General features: G+C 40.1%; 1 protein-coding gene across 15 annotated transcripts in view; it reads left to right on the forward strand.

Moving 5' to 3' along the window:
* The window catches only part of UNC80 (unc-80 homolog, NALCN channel complex subunit), a 231,215-nt gene that overhangs the window by 157,725 nt on the left and 57,611 nt on the right, over nucleotides 1-15,879 (forward strand). For all 15 annotated transcript variants that reach the window (XM_061383689.1, XM_061383579.1, XM_061383649.1 and 12 more), the window contains 8 exons: nucleotides 389-489; nucleotides 1,491-1,577; nucleotides 4,723-4,906; nucleotides 6,703-6,797; nucleotides 9,535-9,624; nucleotides 10,344-10,445; nucleotides 13,101-13,281; nucleotides 14,728-14,996. In XM_061383689.1, the coding sequence (XP_061239673.1) occupies nucleotides 389-489; nucleotides 1,491-1,577; nucleotides 4,723-4,906; nucleotides 6,703-6,797; nucleotides 9,535-9,624; nucleotides 10,344-10,445; nucleotides 13,101-13,281; nucleotides 14,728-14,996 (1,109 nt within the window). The remainder of the gene's footprint in view (nucleotides 1-388; nucleotides 490-1,490; nucleotides 1,578-4,722; nucleotides 4,907-6,702; nucleotides 6,798-9,534; nucleotides 9,625-10,343; nucleotides 10,446-13,100; nucleotides 13,282-14,727; nucleotides 14,997-15,879) is intronic.

Consider the following 15,879-nt stretch of genomic DNA (forward strand, 5'->3'; position numbering starts at 1 on the left):
ATCATACATTTGTCTTTCTCTGTCTGACTTCTTTCACTTTGCATGACACCCTCAAAGTCCATCCATAATGTTGTTAAGTGGGAGAATTTCCTTCTTTTTAAGCTTGAATGATATTCCATTGTCTATCACAAATACATTCTTTAGAGAAGCAATGCTAGTATTTAAAGACCATCCTATACGCTTTTGTCACCTTTTCTTTATAGGCTAAAATGTTCAGAAACAACAACAAAAAGAAGAATACTTACCTTCAGTAGAAAAAGGGTTCATAGAACTCTGTGAGGCAAAAATTTTAGAGAAACCAATTAAAGCTTAGAAATTACTTGAACACTATATCTAATAGATTTATGTCCATTTAAAATGAATGTTCAATTTATTTTCTCTTCTAAAGTGAGTGCTGTGGCCCAGCAAGTCTTATGGAATTGTCTAATTGAAGATCCATCAACAGTTCTTCGACATTTTCTGGAAAAACTGACCATCAGCAATAGACAAGTAAAATCTTCTGTGTTTATAGTAGCTCTGTGTGTGAACATGGTTAAACAACAAACAGTGAACTTTATTGTGATATTCATGCAACATTGGTTGACACATAACCAAGAAGTACTTTGCATAATGATAATAATGAACAAATTAAACTTTGCTGTTTTCTTTTGAATTTCCCCATTAACTGATGTCTCCATATGTGTGTGGTACGCTGCTGGTAATGACCATAAGATACTGAAAGATTCTCAGTCTTTTAAACAAAGATTAAATTCCATATAATGTTTTCAGTGTTGAGTACATTTACTGAATTCTGATTGGTTGGTAGTATGTGATACAGGTAATATTATTAGTGTATGTTGAAACTCTCCTTTAATGAAGACATTTAATTTACCAGTTCACCCTATAAGAAGATGATGCCAAAGAAAAGTAGCTTTCTGAGCAATGACAAAATATATCAATAATTATAAATTGTTTCTTCATTTCTATATTATTGTTCCATTTGCTGGACAGTTAAGTTTAGTTTCTGAAAGAAAGGTTAATTATAAACATCTACCTAGGAAACAGAACTATGAAGTTTAATAAACCTAATTTGTTAATAGTTTCTTAAGATAGGTCCTCCTCACATTTTCATCACACCTGAAAGCTATAGTAAATAGTGTTGACTAAATATACAGCTTTCCTGTGATTTGCCTGTAACCTATAGAGTCAGTCTTAGTTTTTATTTTTAAAAAATGTCTGACTATTGCTGACACGACTGAAGTGACTTAGCAGCAGCAGTAGCAGCAGACTATTACTTAATAACTTCATATGCTAGCTTCTAGGAAAAGGTGTTACAGTTGGCTTAAATAATTTATCAAGCATCACAAATACTGTATTAAAATGCTGAACATAAGGGAAATCAACATGTGGGCAAAAGTAAGAAAAATTCCCCCACCTTGCTTTTCAAAAAGTTAGTATTATTTCCTACAACATGGCAGATGAATGAGACATAGATTCTGTTGCTCTTTCAGGATGAGTTAATGTACATGCTGCGCAAACTGCTCCTGAATATCGGAGACTTTCCTGCTCAGACCTCTCACATCCTATTCAACTACTTGGTGAGTTTCACCTCCAGTAGGTTATAAATGTTCATTTCCAAGTAAGGAGCAACAATGCGAGAAAAAGGTCTTAGGGGATTTTTTCAAATAAATTTTCATTAACTGTGTGCCTGAAGTTGCATCATAGTCAGCTGAATTCACCACTGATTATACGGGAAAACTCCTCCTGGCACAATCCCTGGCATGTGATGGGCACTCAATAAATGTCTGTTTCCTCCCTGTCTCTCTTTAGCATTGTAGAACTTCCTCATGTTGGTCCTTAATTTTAGTTTTCTGTTGAAAAATGTATGTGTCATTTTTAGTCATTCTTTTCCTTTTAGTATCTCACTGTTTAAAACACATACACACACACAGAGGAAAATGTTGCCCTAGATACAAAGTATTCCTGAGTGTATTTTTCCATAGCAACTATCTGTGCTTTACATTATCCTCACAGCTCCTTCCTGAACCCTCCAGAATTTGCCAGTTTCTTCACATTCTCCTCCTTATACCCTAAATGAATATGCAGTTTGGGGACTGTTGGCTTGATGACTGTTCTTTTAAACTACACCTTAATTCAAGCAGACAGATGGCCAAATGAATTTCAGTGTTGGGAGAATGTTCTTTCTTCCTAACCATCACTGGTCTTCTGCGAGTGGGGAAATAGAAGAGTTATCCATATGCATCTGCAGGAGGATGATAAATTTAACTCAATGCTACTACTCTGATGTGCAAACAAAAGTTGTAATTCCTTCCCTGTGTTTATGACTGAGGTGGTTTTCATTATGAATGCCCACCTGCTGGTGGACAAGGGGAAAAATATAAATAAATGTCCAATCCAATTTTAAGTTCAGACTGATAGAAATATATAAATAGTACCTTTGGATAGTATTTGGTCTCTCTTGTCTAAAAATACTTAACCTCTAGGAATTCTCCTCCCTTCTAACTTCTTTCATCTCTAGATGTTATTTGGAGTTGGGGAGAAAAAAAGACCTTTGTTCAGAATTCTATCTCCTGTCCAATGTTTGCCCCAGCTCCTCCACTTGTTAGACAGAGCTCTCGATCTGGCTGGTTGCTGAACGCCTGACTGGTGGAAGCTGAAGCCCATGGCTTCTGTAACTTGCAAACCTTGTCTACTGCCAGCAGTGCTTGCTGGGAGACTCCATCTCAGCTCCTGCTGGTGCTACCCACCCCTCTGAGTTCTGGTTGTTCCACATGGCTTTAGATTAGGAAGTCCTCTGACTAGAGTATCCTGCTCAGTGAACCAGCCTATGGCAGTTCTATCCAAAAATCTCTCCAGCCAAACTTTCTACTACTACGTCTCCTATCTGCACTACTCAGAAATCCAAGGTAGATTAGCACAGCCAAAAATATCACAGCCTCCTTCAGTTTAAGTATGTGGTCTGCCAAGTTTATGTTACAGCCAGATTGGTATCAAAAGGCTCTGTGGTGAACTCTTGTCAGAGACACAAACAGTAGAGGCAAAAGCCCCTTTGGGGTGCCTGCTGCTTCCCCAAGTCACTGGATGGGGGAAACACTTATATTGCTCCCCTCCATCCTTTTGCCCTTGGACAAGAAAATGGACATTTCAGTTCCCTTCTGCCATATTCTCCTTTCAACTCCAAATAAGCCTTAACACTAGACATAAATCCTCCCAACTATGTCATTGATAAGTTACTAGAGCAAAGGGCTGGGTACACATTGGCCACTTGCTGTATAACCTTGTTTTATATAAACCCCAATCTTTTCCTGAATCCCAAGCACATGCATGCTTCAGGTGGACTAGGGAAAGGGGTTTTGTACTCAGAATGGCAGAACAGTGAAGGGCAGAGTCATGTTTTAAACCATTGTTTAAAACACTGTTTAAACATTGTTTTAACCATTGTACCTCTCTTTTTTCTAACAACTATTATAGATATGTGTGATAGGGAGTTGGGGAACATGATCTATATCTTCCAGACTTCATTAGGAACTTTTAAAGCCACTGCCCAACTTGATTCAGTGATCTTCAATCTGGGGGTCTTAGTCCATCTAAGGGTATGTGAAGACTTTTGAAGCAGTTTGCTGCCCAAATAGTTTTAAGGGAATAAATCTCCAAATCCTCATTTTGTAGATAGGCATTAACACTTCTTGGGCGTGTCTGCCATCTCAGTCATCACTGTACACCAGAAAGGCCCACTCTGACCCTCCCAGGTATCACCAGGCTGCATTGACAGATGTGTAAGACAGGGAAAGAATCTGATGTACTGCATTAGATTTAAGGAAACTTCATTTCTGATTGATTGAGGCCCTTAAAACCCACAAGACTTCCCACCTTTTCCTGTCTTCTGTAGATTTGTACTAGGTATGAGGTTTGGCCATCATTAGGATATTCAGCCTTCAGAGTCACCAAAGTGCACTGGGTTAGTGACATTGAGTCTTTCAATGTAACTGGAAAGTTTTCTAGGTTTAGCAAATTTTTCCAGGAAAAAAAAAGTGTAAAATCGATGGGCAGTGGCTTTTACATTATTTCTTTCTGATTCTGTTGTGCATTATTGAATAAGGTAGCTAAAACTAATTTCATCAAATGTGCTGGAGTATGTGAAGTATGCATTCCAATTATAGTCAGTTCTCTTTTTTCAACATACAGGATGTTTAACATACTCTATTCATATTAACAATGTAAATTTATGATGGGACATTTTAAAGGTTAACTTTAAAATATACAAAAGGGCACACAGTTTTTCAAAACTTATTCCAGAGGACACAAACAAAAACTTTTAAGTTCACCAACTTAGCCAAGCAGAGTGTTCTTATGTCAGATATAATTATTAGACATAATCCAAGCTGAAAACAGTGTTTGGACAAACGTCACATAGTCATTTTGGGTGGTCCAAGTACCTGAGCCACCAAGTGACTTGAAAGCTGGAAAACATGGTCTTTTGCTTTCCTCTTAAGCAGTAGGTATTTTGGTGATAATGCAAAAATGTATGGCAACCTACTCTGGCCAGTTTTCCAGTTATACCTTCTCCTGCTTACTGCCACTGAAGATGCTAGAGAAGCACTTGAACAGAGAATACAAAAGCAAAAAAAGAATATCTAATTAAGAAAATGCAAAGCTAAGGAAATGAGAATGCGAATTCAGAGTCATTGTGGCTTTGTGACCTCCTCCTGTCCTGAGTTGCAGGTGGGATTAATCATGTACTTTGTGAGGACCCCCTGTGAGTGGGGGATGGACGCCATTTCGGCCACTCTGACTTTCCTGTGGGAGGTGGTCGGTTATGTGGAAGGCCTGTTCTTCAAGGATCTGAAGCAGACAATGAAGAAGGAGCAGTGTGAGGTGAAGCTCCTGGTGACCGCTTCAATGCCAGGTACTGCCTTCAGATGACAGAACTTTTCTAAGAGTATGAATACCCCTTTTACAGACCAAGTGTCTCTTTTATTCATGAGAAAACTTGCCAACCCTGGGATTGAGTGCCTCAAAGAATTTTTGTTGAACGCAATCTGAAGAAACACAATAGACCCTTTAAAAGTCAGCAATTGCCAGATGAAAAGGGGGACATGAGAACTGAGATCTGTGTGAGTCAGTCCTTGAAGGGCTGCCAAGGTGAAAGATGTGTTTAAGTCTATCGCAGAGGGCCAGCTGAACTGAAAGCCTTTTTGAAGGGATTTTTGGCACTGCAGGGAGAATAATATTGTTGCGTGGCATGGACCCCAGGCTTTTGTGAACTTACTGAGAGATGGCTTTATGAAAAATTGCAAAGGGGAAAAGCAGGAAGGAGAATTACAAAAGAACATGCAGTATGATATAAAATCTAGATACAGTTCCCTTTCACTTTGGATAGCTTGTCTTTCTTGGAGATAAAATAAATGTTTCCAAGCCTTTATCCTTGTGCAATGACTAAGAAAATGTGCGATGATACATGTATCGATATAAAGAGAAAGACAGAATTATATATAAATAAGAACACAGTTTTTATTTAACACGGGCAGCAAAGAGCCCCCTGTTAAAATCAGAGCACTGCCTCTCATTGTCTGTATGATTAATATTAGCTATGACAAGGTACATAATTTTTGAAGCTTTCTTTATGGGTAAATTGGGGATCTAATTCATACTTCACAATTGTGAGGAATAAATGAGTTTAGATTTGTAAAATACTTGCTGTCATGTCTGACACATGGTCAGCATTCAGTAAATGGTAATTGTGTATTTATGTGTCTATAGATTATTCAGCAAAGTGTTCATTTTTATTAAAGAAACTCATATTGTCAGGCATATACTTAAAATCAGCTCATTGAAAAGCAAGGTCTATCATAATGTTCACAAAGATTTATAATTAAGGAATGAAGTAGAAATACTGTCTCACCAGCCAAGTAAAATACAGAACAAGTAAATTGAAACTACATTTCATGGGACTTCCTTGGTGGCCCAGAGGTTGGGGCTTAACCTTCCATTATAGGAGGTGAGGGTTTGATCTCTGGCCAGAGAACTAAGATCCCACATACCTCGCAGCCAGAAAACCAAAATGTAAAACTCAAGCAGTGTTGTAACAAATTCAATAAAGACTTTAAAAATGGTCTGCATCAAAAAGTCTTTAAAAAAATAAATAATAAACTATGTTTTAGGTACTTGTTTAGCTTTTGCTAGTCTCTGTGTTTGTATTTTCTCAGCCATTATTTAAAATTTAGGAATATATTATTTGTTGCAGTGTTTAAAGCTTGAATTCTGACTCTTCTAGTAAATAAATGTCTTTGACTAAGTTACTTATACATTCTTATTTATAAAAATAAGTTCTCTGTTTCTTCATTTGTAACACGAAAATAATAACACTAGTGTCATAGGGTTGTTGGGAGATTTAAATACGATTATACACATAACACCATTGATAAGTATTGGGAACTCCATAAATGGTAGCTATCATTATTAAATAATAAGGAAACATATTTAAAGCAGATATTGACTATAAAAAAAAGGAGTACAGATAGTGGAATGCACAGCTCACATTAAACCCTCACTAACAGAATCCTCAACTCACATTAAACCCTCACTAATAGTCATCATAATAACAAGAAAAACATCAGCTTAATAATATTTCAATATTTCATGCTTTGTATTCAAACTTCTTCATAGTAGAAGTCAGTTTATTATGATTTTTACCTTTTGTAGGTACCAAAACCTTGGTAGTTCATGGACAGAATGAGTGTGACATCCCAACCCAGTTGCCAGTCCATGAAGACACTCAGTTTGAAGCCCTGTTAAAGGTAGGGATGACTTTGAACAGAAGTGATTTTTTTTTATTTTAATTTTAATTTTATTTTATTTTATAACTTTACATAAGTGCATTAGTTTTACCAAACATCAAAATGAATCTGCCACAGGCACACATGTGCTCCCCATCCTGAACCCTCCTCCCCCCTCCCTCCCCACACCACCCCTCTGGGTCGTCCCAGTGCACCAGCCCCAAGCATCCAGCATCACGCATCGAACCTGGACTGGCAACTCGTTTCCTACATGATATTTTACATGTTTAAATGTCATTCTCCCAAATCTTCCCACCCTCTCCCTCTCCCACAGAGTCCATAAGACTGTTCTATACATCAGTGTCTCTTTTGCTGTCTCGTACACCGGGTTATTGTTACCATCTTTCTAAATTCCATATATATGTGTTAGTATACTGTATTGGTGTTTTTCCTTCTGGCTTACTTCACTGTGTATAATAGGCTCCAGTTTCATCCACCTCATTAGAACTGATTCAAATGTATTCTTTTTAATGGCTGAGTAATACTCCATTGTGTATATGTACCACAGCTTTCTTATCCATTCATCTGCTGATGGGCATCTAGGTTGCTTCCGTGTCCTGGCTATTATAAACAGTGCTGCGATGAACATTGGGGTACATGTGTCTCTTTCCCTTCTGGTTTCCTCAGTGTGTATGCCCAGCAGTGGGATTGCTGGATCATAAGGCAGTTCTATTTCCAGTTTTTTAAGGAATCTCCACACTGTTCTCCATAGTGGCTGTACTAGTTTGCATTCCCACCAACAGTGTAGGAGGGTTCCCTTTTCTCCACACCCTTTAATGCACAATGGCTACGGCCACTTCACTGATCATCCAGTTTAGAATTAAATGGCATTTTCCTACCTTCAAATAAATATGTGCATTTATTTACATCTTCTAGAATCTGCCCCACTTTTGCCTGCTTTTATTTTCTTGCATATTTTTCCCACTTTCACTGACATTTTACCTCTGCACTGAAGTAGCCAAAGGCTCCCTCTCAGCTACAAAGCTCATAACACTTGTCTTCAGATGCTGAGAATCCTACTTTAGAGCATCCTGGTATCGCTTGTGGTTGTTCTGGAGCTGCCCTGGGTTTGTACACCAAGAACACTGGGACAGACTCTGGTGATCAGGTGACCCATGCAGAGACACTTATTTTGGCACTGAGTTGACTGATACATAGTCTTGACTTGCCACTGACAGAAATGATTAGAGAGGCAGAAGAGAGAGAGAGAGAGAGAGAGAGAGAGAGAGAGAGATACACCTTAGAATACATTAGGTGAATCAAGAAAGTATTTTTAATGGTTATGGCAACTGTGTACCTCAAGAGAAATGCAATCCAGCTACTCATGCCTGGAAGGTTTTAAAGGAAAAGTAATAAGTATACTAGTACAGTGATTCCTCTTTTATCTGAAGTCCTAACTGTTGGCCCAGACATAAGTAGAAAGACCTCTGAGAAAACCAGCTTGCCAAACCTATGTATCTGATTTCAGTAGAAAAGGTTGTTAGGTCTCCTCCAAGTCTCACCCATTCATCCCCAGAGAATCTCTCAGGCCCAGGGAAACAGACTTCAACATCCACTTCCCCTAGGCAGTGAGTTCAAACTCAGGCTCCACCACAACCAGTGTCACCTAAATAAATCAAATGGCAGGCTCTCTCTAGTCTCAGTTGCTTTTTCAGCAGTGCTCGATATTAGTGCAGGTTATACAAGTTTTCTCCCTGGGTTGGGAAGATTCCCTGGAGGAGGGCATGACAAGTATTCCAGTATTCTTGCCTGGAGAATCCCATGGACAGAGGAATCTGGTGGGCTACAGTCCAAAGGGTTGCGAAGAGTCAGACATGACTGAAGAAACTTAGCATTCCTACACACATGCGTGCGCGCGCGCGCACATACACACACACACACATGTAAGTTCTCTACATGGGAAGCCTTGAATGTAGAATATAGTAGATAAGTGCTCAATCATTGTAGTTCATAATACTCTTAATGCTGCTACTGAACATGCTTTCTTCCTGATACTGAGGCCAGTAGATGCCACTGTGTCTCCACAGTTCATCACTCAAGGCTGTACTATAATTGTACCTCGTTTAGCACTATGAGAGCAGAGCAGATAGTTTATGTCACAGTGTCCTTTTTAAATTGAGGTATGTATGTTAGTAGCTCAGTCATGTCCAACTCTTTGTGACCCCATGGACTCTAGCCCACCAGGCTCCTCTGTCCATGTGATTCTCCAGGCAAGAATACAGGTGTGGAATGCCAGTTTCTTCTCCAAAATTAAGGTATAGTTGATGTATAATATTATATAAACTTCAGGTGTACAGCCTAGTGATTCACAATTTTTAAAGGTCATATTCCATTTATAATTATTGTAAAATACATTCTGTGTTGCACACTGTGTCCTTGTAGCTTATTTATCATATATTAATAAATATAGCTTACACCTCTTAACCCCTACCTTTGTCTTACGAGATCTTACACAGTCTTTATGCTATCATTTTTTAGATGGCTATGTGCCTGTATATATTCATATATATGTGTGTATAATATATATACACATATATGCACACATATAATATACACAATGTAAGATATAAATACATATATTTATATTCCTTATAAGAAATTACCTTGTTTTTATGGCATTTTTGTCTTTCATCTTACTGTTTGGCTCATAATATGATCTCAGTAAATGTTTTTTTAAGATTTGTTGTTGTTATTCTAGGAGTGTCTGGAGTTTTTTAATATCCCAGAATCTCAGTCAACACATTACTTTCTCATGGATAAACGATGGAACCTTATCCACTATAATAAGGTAAGCCTGTGGAGTGATGACGCTCATGGAGAGTTGTGTCAAGAGCCTGTTATGCCTTTCCTGAGGGCAGCTTCCCTCAGGGGTGTGTCACTGTTTAACGGTGGGGAGTATGGCTCTTGGATCACACTGTCTTACTGTCAACATAGGTTTGGACTGGCCACTTGACCTTCATACCCTTCAGTTTGCTTGCCTGTAAAGTGAAGGTGATGATGGTGTCTACTTTAGAGTTGTTGTAATAATTGAAGAAGTCAAGTAAGGTATATTGTCACTCTTATTACATCTAAGTGAAAGTTAAGTTCCCATATTGTAAGGACATATATCTATTTGGAATGTTAACATTATTCTTGTTCCACTATATTAAGCATGATCATGGAAACCTGATCTAATTAGCAAAAGGAAGCTTCAAGACCACTGACAGCACTTTAGAATGATTTTCTTCCTCTTCCAGAATGTGTTTTAGTAAATTGCCTCTGGCTCCCTTGCTCCTGGCAGGGCATTTGGGATTGGGAAAGTGTATCTGGCTTGGGGAGTTTGAAGCTTTCCTAAGGAGGGGGTATATTCCTGGGATTTTGTAGAATTTGGCCGGAGGGCGAAATAGTAAGAATGGAAACCATTAGAAAATACATAACTTATGTTTGTCTGCCCTTTGGGGAATGAGAAAATGAGAGTCAGAGTTTAGCCGTTTGAACTCTTTTTGTCTTTGTGTAACCCCACCACAGACCTACGTTCGGGATATTTACCCTTTCAGGAGATCCGTGTCTCCACAGCTGAACCTTGTACACATGCATCCAGAGAAAGGACAGGAGCTCATTCAGAAACAGGTGCCTGACCACCACAGTTTTATGCTATTATTGTGTCATGTTACTGGGATAGACTATCTGTAAATGATTGCTGGCCCTGAGATCCTATGGTTCTGTTATGATCTCTAGAGAGAGAAGGATGGGTTCTTGATCAATAGACAGTTCCCCCCAAATAGTGTATTTTTTAAGTTTTGCAAATTGGATCATATGTAAAGGTATTAAATACTCACTTGGAGTAGTATTTTGATGAATCATTGGGGTATAAATAATAGAAATTTTCTGTTTTATTTACCTACTAGTTTCTAAGTATGGATTTTCATTCCAGATTGGGAATACATATAATGTAGCTATAAAAAGCTTGTTTCAGAAATTTCTGCTAGCTGGAAAAAAATAAAAGGGATCAATGGATAAAGCATGCCTGCATGCTAGGTTGCTTCAGTCATGTCTGACTCTTTGTGACCCCATGGACTGTAGCCTGCCTGGCTCCTCTGTCCATGGGATTCTCTAGGCAAGAATATTGCAGTGGGTTGCCATGCCCTCCTCTCAATGGATGGTAGCATACCTGAAAAAGGCACTGAACCAAGGTTCAGAGATCTGGACTCAGTCATAGCTCTGCCTCTGACCAGTGATCTGACCTTTGGTATGTTGGTAACTTCTCTTAAACTAGGAGGAGATAGAATCAATCTGCTGTACTTAGATTGAAGAGCAGAATAACATTCACACATCTCATCACAAATCAGACTGAACTTAAGAAAATTCACTGTTTTGCATGTGAAATGTAGCTGTAGCCCACAGTTCTGATGATGCAGGTTTAATGTGGTCTATGTGTTACATTCATTTATTTTTTTTTCTAATTTTATTTTATTTTTAAACTTTACATAATTGTATTAGTTTTGCCAAATATCAAAATGAATCTGCCACAGGTATACACGTGTTCCCCATCCTGAACCCTCCTCCCTCCTCCCTCCCCATACCATCCCTCTGGGTCGTCCCAGTGCACCAGCCCCAAGCATCCAGTATCGTGCATCGAACCTGGACTGGCAACTCGTTTCTTACATGATATTTTACATGTTTCAATGCCATTCTCCCAAATCTTCCCACCCTCTCCCTCTCCCACAGAGTCCATAAGACTGTTCTATACATTTATTTTTAATAAAATGTCAAAACAAAGGGCTTTCCTCATAGCTCAGTTGGTAAAGAATCTGCCTGCAACGCAGGAGACCTGAGTTCGATTCCTGAGTCAGGAAGATTCTGTGGGGAAGGAAATGGCAACCCACTGTAGTATTCTCTCCCGTAGAATCCCATGGACAGAGGAGCCTGGCAGGCTACAATCCATGGGATCCCAAGAGTTGGACATGACTTAGCGACTAAACCACCGCCACCACATGTTACATTCATTTATTTTTAATAAAATGTCAAAACAAAAAGCTTTTATCTTCTCAATTTTTTTGCACATAGCAAGAATGCCAATTTGGCATCAAAGTATTCAGAGAGATCCTCATGAGATGGCATAGAATTCAACCAGTTAAGTAATTTAAAACATAGTTAATATTAACTACCTAAATTGCATTGAAAAGAAAGAAAATAGTGAATGTGTTACAAAGTATGAGGTGTTGGGAGAAAACTTAAATATTTAATTTCTAAAGCAATCCCCCCAAATTATACCAGCCTCTGATTTTGGCAGCAAAATAATGAAAGCCATAATCAATAACAGCTCTTCATAAGCAAGGTTTTTAAAACATAATGTTTAAGAACGTGTTTTAAAAGAAGAGCATAGGGACTTCCCTGGCTGTTCCATGGTTAACATTTCACCTTCCAATGCAGGGGGTGCGGGTTGGGGAGCTAAAATCCCACATGCCTCATGGCCAAAAAAAGCCACATAAAACAGAAGTAATACTGTAACACATTCAATAAGACTTTAAAAATGGTCCACACACACAGAAAAAAATCTTTAGCAAAAATAGCATAAAACAAGACTCTTACTCTTTGTAAACTCCCGCTTGTGATCTTAAGACTTCGAAGTTCCTCAGGGAGATAATAACATGCACACTGTGGTTCTGGCTCTGGTCAAGCTGCTGATCATCTTCCTAATCACATCCCCCTGCCCTCTGACCAGGAACAGAAAAGGCACTTGGAAAAGGAACATGAGCCCCACATTCATGCCATCTAAACTCAGGGCTAAAGGGCCACCAATCTAGGCCCCATTAGCTTTTGTCCCAAAAGAGGTTTTTCCTGGATCCCATTTCAGTCTTTAAGAGGCAAACCCAGAACTGACAGGAAACAGCTTAAGGCCTCATTGGAAATGAGGGAAGCAAGTGGAATTGACTGGCTTCTGTTGGAGAAGGCCTTCCATCTTATGACATCCACACAAATGCACTCTATTTAATACTGAGCTGTTCTTGACAATACTTGCCTTGTGCTCCTTCTCCAGCCTGGCATGAGAAACACTTCCTTCTGTAGAGCAGACAGATGCAGGAAGTGCGAGTCAATTAACTATTGTTTGCTCTTTCTGCATGGTAAGGAAAAGAAACTTCTTTCTCCTTCCTTTCACTTCCCCCACCCCTTAATTTTTACTTAGCCTGGTTTGTCGTTAGAGATTTTAATGTCTTCAGTCGTGGGGGTTTCGGGGTTGCCCAATTCCGCTTTTCGTCTGCTTCTGCCCTCACCTGCTGCTAGGTGTTCACTCGCAAGCTGGAGGAAGTGGGGCGGGTTTTGTTTCTCATCTCCCTCACCCAGAAGATCCCCACAGCCCACAAGCAGTCCCACGTCTCCATGCTCCAGGAAGACCTCCTCCGACTGCCCTCATTCCCTCGAAGTGCTATTGATGCAGAGTTTTCACTCTTCAGTGATCCTCAAGGTATCAAGAAAGAAGCCTTTCCTCTCTTGGGCATCTTCTCATGGCCTAGTTTTGTCCTCAGCTGGAGATCATCTCCATCTTAATCAATAAACAGTTCTCTAAATCAGTGGCTCTCAGTCTTGAATGGGCAACAGAATCACCTGGAGGACTGGAGGACTTGATAAAACACAGATGGCTGCATCCCACCCTCCAGTCCCCAGTTTCTGATTCAGTAGCTCTGGAATGGGGCTCAGGAACTTGTATTTCTAGCAAGTTCCAAGGCATGGTTGATGCTGCCATTTCAAGGACTAAACTCTGAGACCACTGCTCTGAGCTAATCATAAGCAATTGAAGAAAGTAGTAGGGTGTTGTTAGGGAGTACTTGACTAAGTGAAGGACAAGTATTTCTGTGAAGTTCAGTCAGTCAGGCAATTCAGTCGCTCAGTGGTGTCTGACTCTGTGCGATCCCATAGACGGCAGCCCACCAGGCTCCCCTGTCCCTGGGATTCTCCAGGCACGAACACTGGAATGTGTTGCCATTTCCTTCTCTAATGCATGAAAGTGAAAAGTGAAAGTGAAGTTGCTCAGTCGTGTTCGACTTAGCGACCCCATGGACTGTAGCCTGCCAGGCTCCTCCGTCCATGGGATTTTCCAGGCAAGAGTACTGGAGTGGGGTGCCATTGCCTTCTCTATCTGTGAAGTTCAAGAGGAGGCAAAATGAATCTACAGTGAAAGAAATCAGAGCAGTAGTTCCCTATTCAGGCGGGGGCTGGGCGGGGAGGGGGTTGGGGGGCGTGGTGCAGAGGGCGGGGAGAATGGACTTCTCAGAAAGGGATTTGAAGGAATTTTCTCAGATGATAAAAATGGTTCATATATTGATTGGAATGTTGGTTACAAGTGGGTATTTTTGTCAAAATTCATTGAATTCTACATTTAACGATCTGTGTATTTTACTCTATGTAAATTACCTGAATTGAAAGAGAAAAATGGAGAGAGAAAGGGAGAGTGAGACAGAGAAATAGAAAAAGGTCCATTTTGAAACCACATTCAGTTATTCATTTGTGACAATTTACTTAAATCAGCATCTTTGTGCTGTGTCTTCATCCAGATGCTCAGAGTGATGGTACATGAGCTGTAGTCCAACCAGGAGTTAAAAGACCAAGAACTAGTCCCAGCCCTGCCATTTTCTTTCTGAAATAATTTTTTCCTTAAAGCCACAGCTTATGCAACAGCAACACACCACACTTGCCGGCCCTGTCTTGCCCACAGAGTTGAATCAAAGGGGTGACAGAAAAGTCCTTGGAAGACTCGAAAGTGTTACCGAAATGCAGGCAACATTGTGCATGTCAGCAGTAGGTCTTCACATCCCCGAGTTGGAAACAGCAGGGCCCTAGGGTTGGACTGCCCTCCATGCTGACATGGGGATTGGCGTGGGGCTAAACCTGCCTCTGTCTTCATGTCTCACAGCTGGAAAGGAACTCTTTGGCCTTGACACTCTTCAGAAAAGCTTGTGGATCCAGCTCCTGGAGGAGATGTTCCTGGGCATGCCTAGTGAGTTCCCCTGGGGAGATGAAATCATGCTTTTCCTCAACGTCTTTAATGGGGCTCTGATCCTGCACCCAGAAGACAGTGCCCTGCTCAGGCAGTATGCGGCCACCGTCATCAACAGTGCCGTGCACTTCAACCACCTCTTCTCCCTCAGTGGCTACCAGTGGATTCTGCCCACCATGCTGCAGGTACGTGGGCCTCCTCCCCTGCCCATTCAGAAGGTCAACAAGGTCCATGCTGAGACTTTAGCTGATCGAATTATCTGTTTTCATGACCTGAGAAGGCACCAAATGAAACCCCCACAAAGATTTACCGAAGGTCACAGTATTCCATTCTATCCTGAGATTTCCCAGATCTGAGCCACAGTTCCCCGTTTCTTCTGGGCCAGTGGTTTTCAAAGTGAAATCTCTGGACCAGCGGCATCAGCATCACTTGGGAATTAGTTCCAAACGCACATTCTTGGGCCCCATCCTAGACCTACTTCATCAGAAACTCTGGAGTCACAGCCCAGGAATCTGTGTTTTTACAAAGCCTCTGGGTGGTTCTGATGCCCTCAGAAGTTTGAGAACCATTATTCAAATGTGAGGCAAGTGTTCAATTGCTGTTTCTCCCAAGAGATTTTGCAACCTCTCTCTGGAAAGAGATTTTCAAAATTGCTGTTAAATTTGGTATAATGAGGTGGTTGGAGGAGATGAATGTAGCAGGAACAGTTTGCCCTTAATCATGTCTAACGTGTATGTGGCCCCATTGAGGGGGTACTGAATAAAGTTCAGAAAGGGCCTGGGGGCTCATCCTAGTTCTCTGTTTTTATGGAAATTTTAGTAAATCATGGAAGAAGTAATACATGCTTATGTAAAGTGGAGTTTGCTCAACCTACAGAGGCAAGAAATTGACTTTTAATATCATCAGGGCTCTCTGTCCTCTTTTTAAATAGTTGGAATTTTATCTATTTTCCATTATTATAGCTTCTTAAATAATTATCAAAAACAATAAATGTTCATTATAAAATTCAAAAGAAGAAAGTTTAGATAAGAAAATAAAGATCATCTATAATCCTCCTTCCTAGATAAT

This window comes from Bos javanicus, chromosome 2, assembly GCF_032452875.1.
Source record: "Bos javanicus breed banteng chromosome 2, ARS-OSU_banteng_1.0, whole genome shotgun sequence".
Lineage (NCBI taxonomy): Eukaryota > Metazoa > Chordata > Mammalia > Artiodactyla > Bovidae > Bos > Bos javanicus.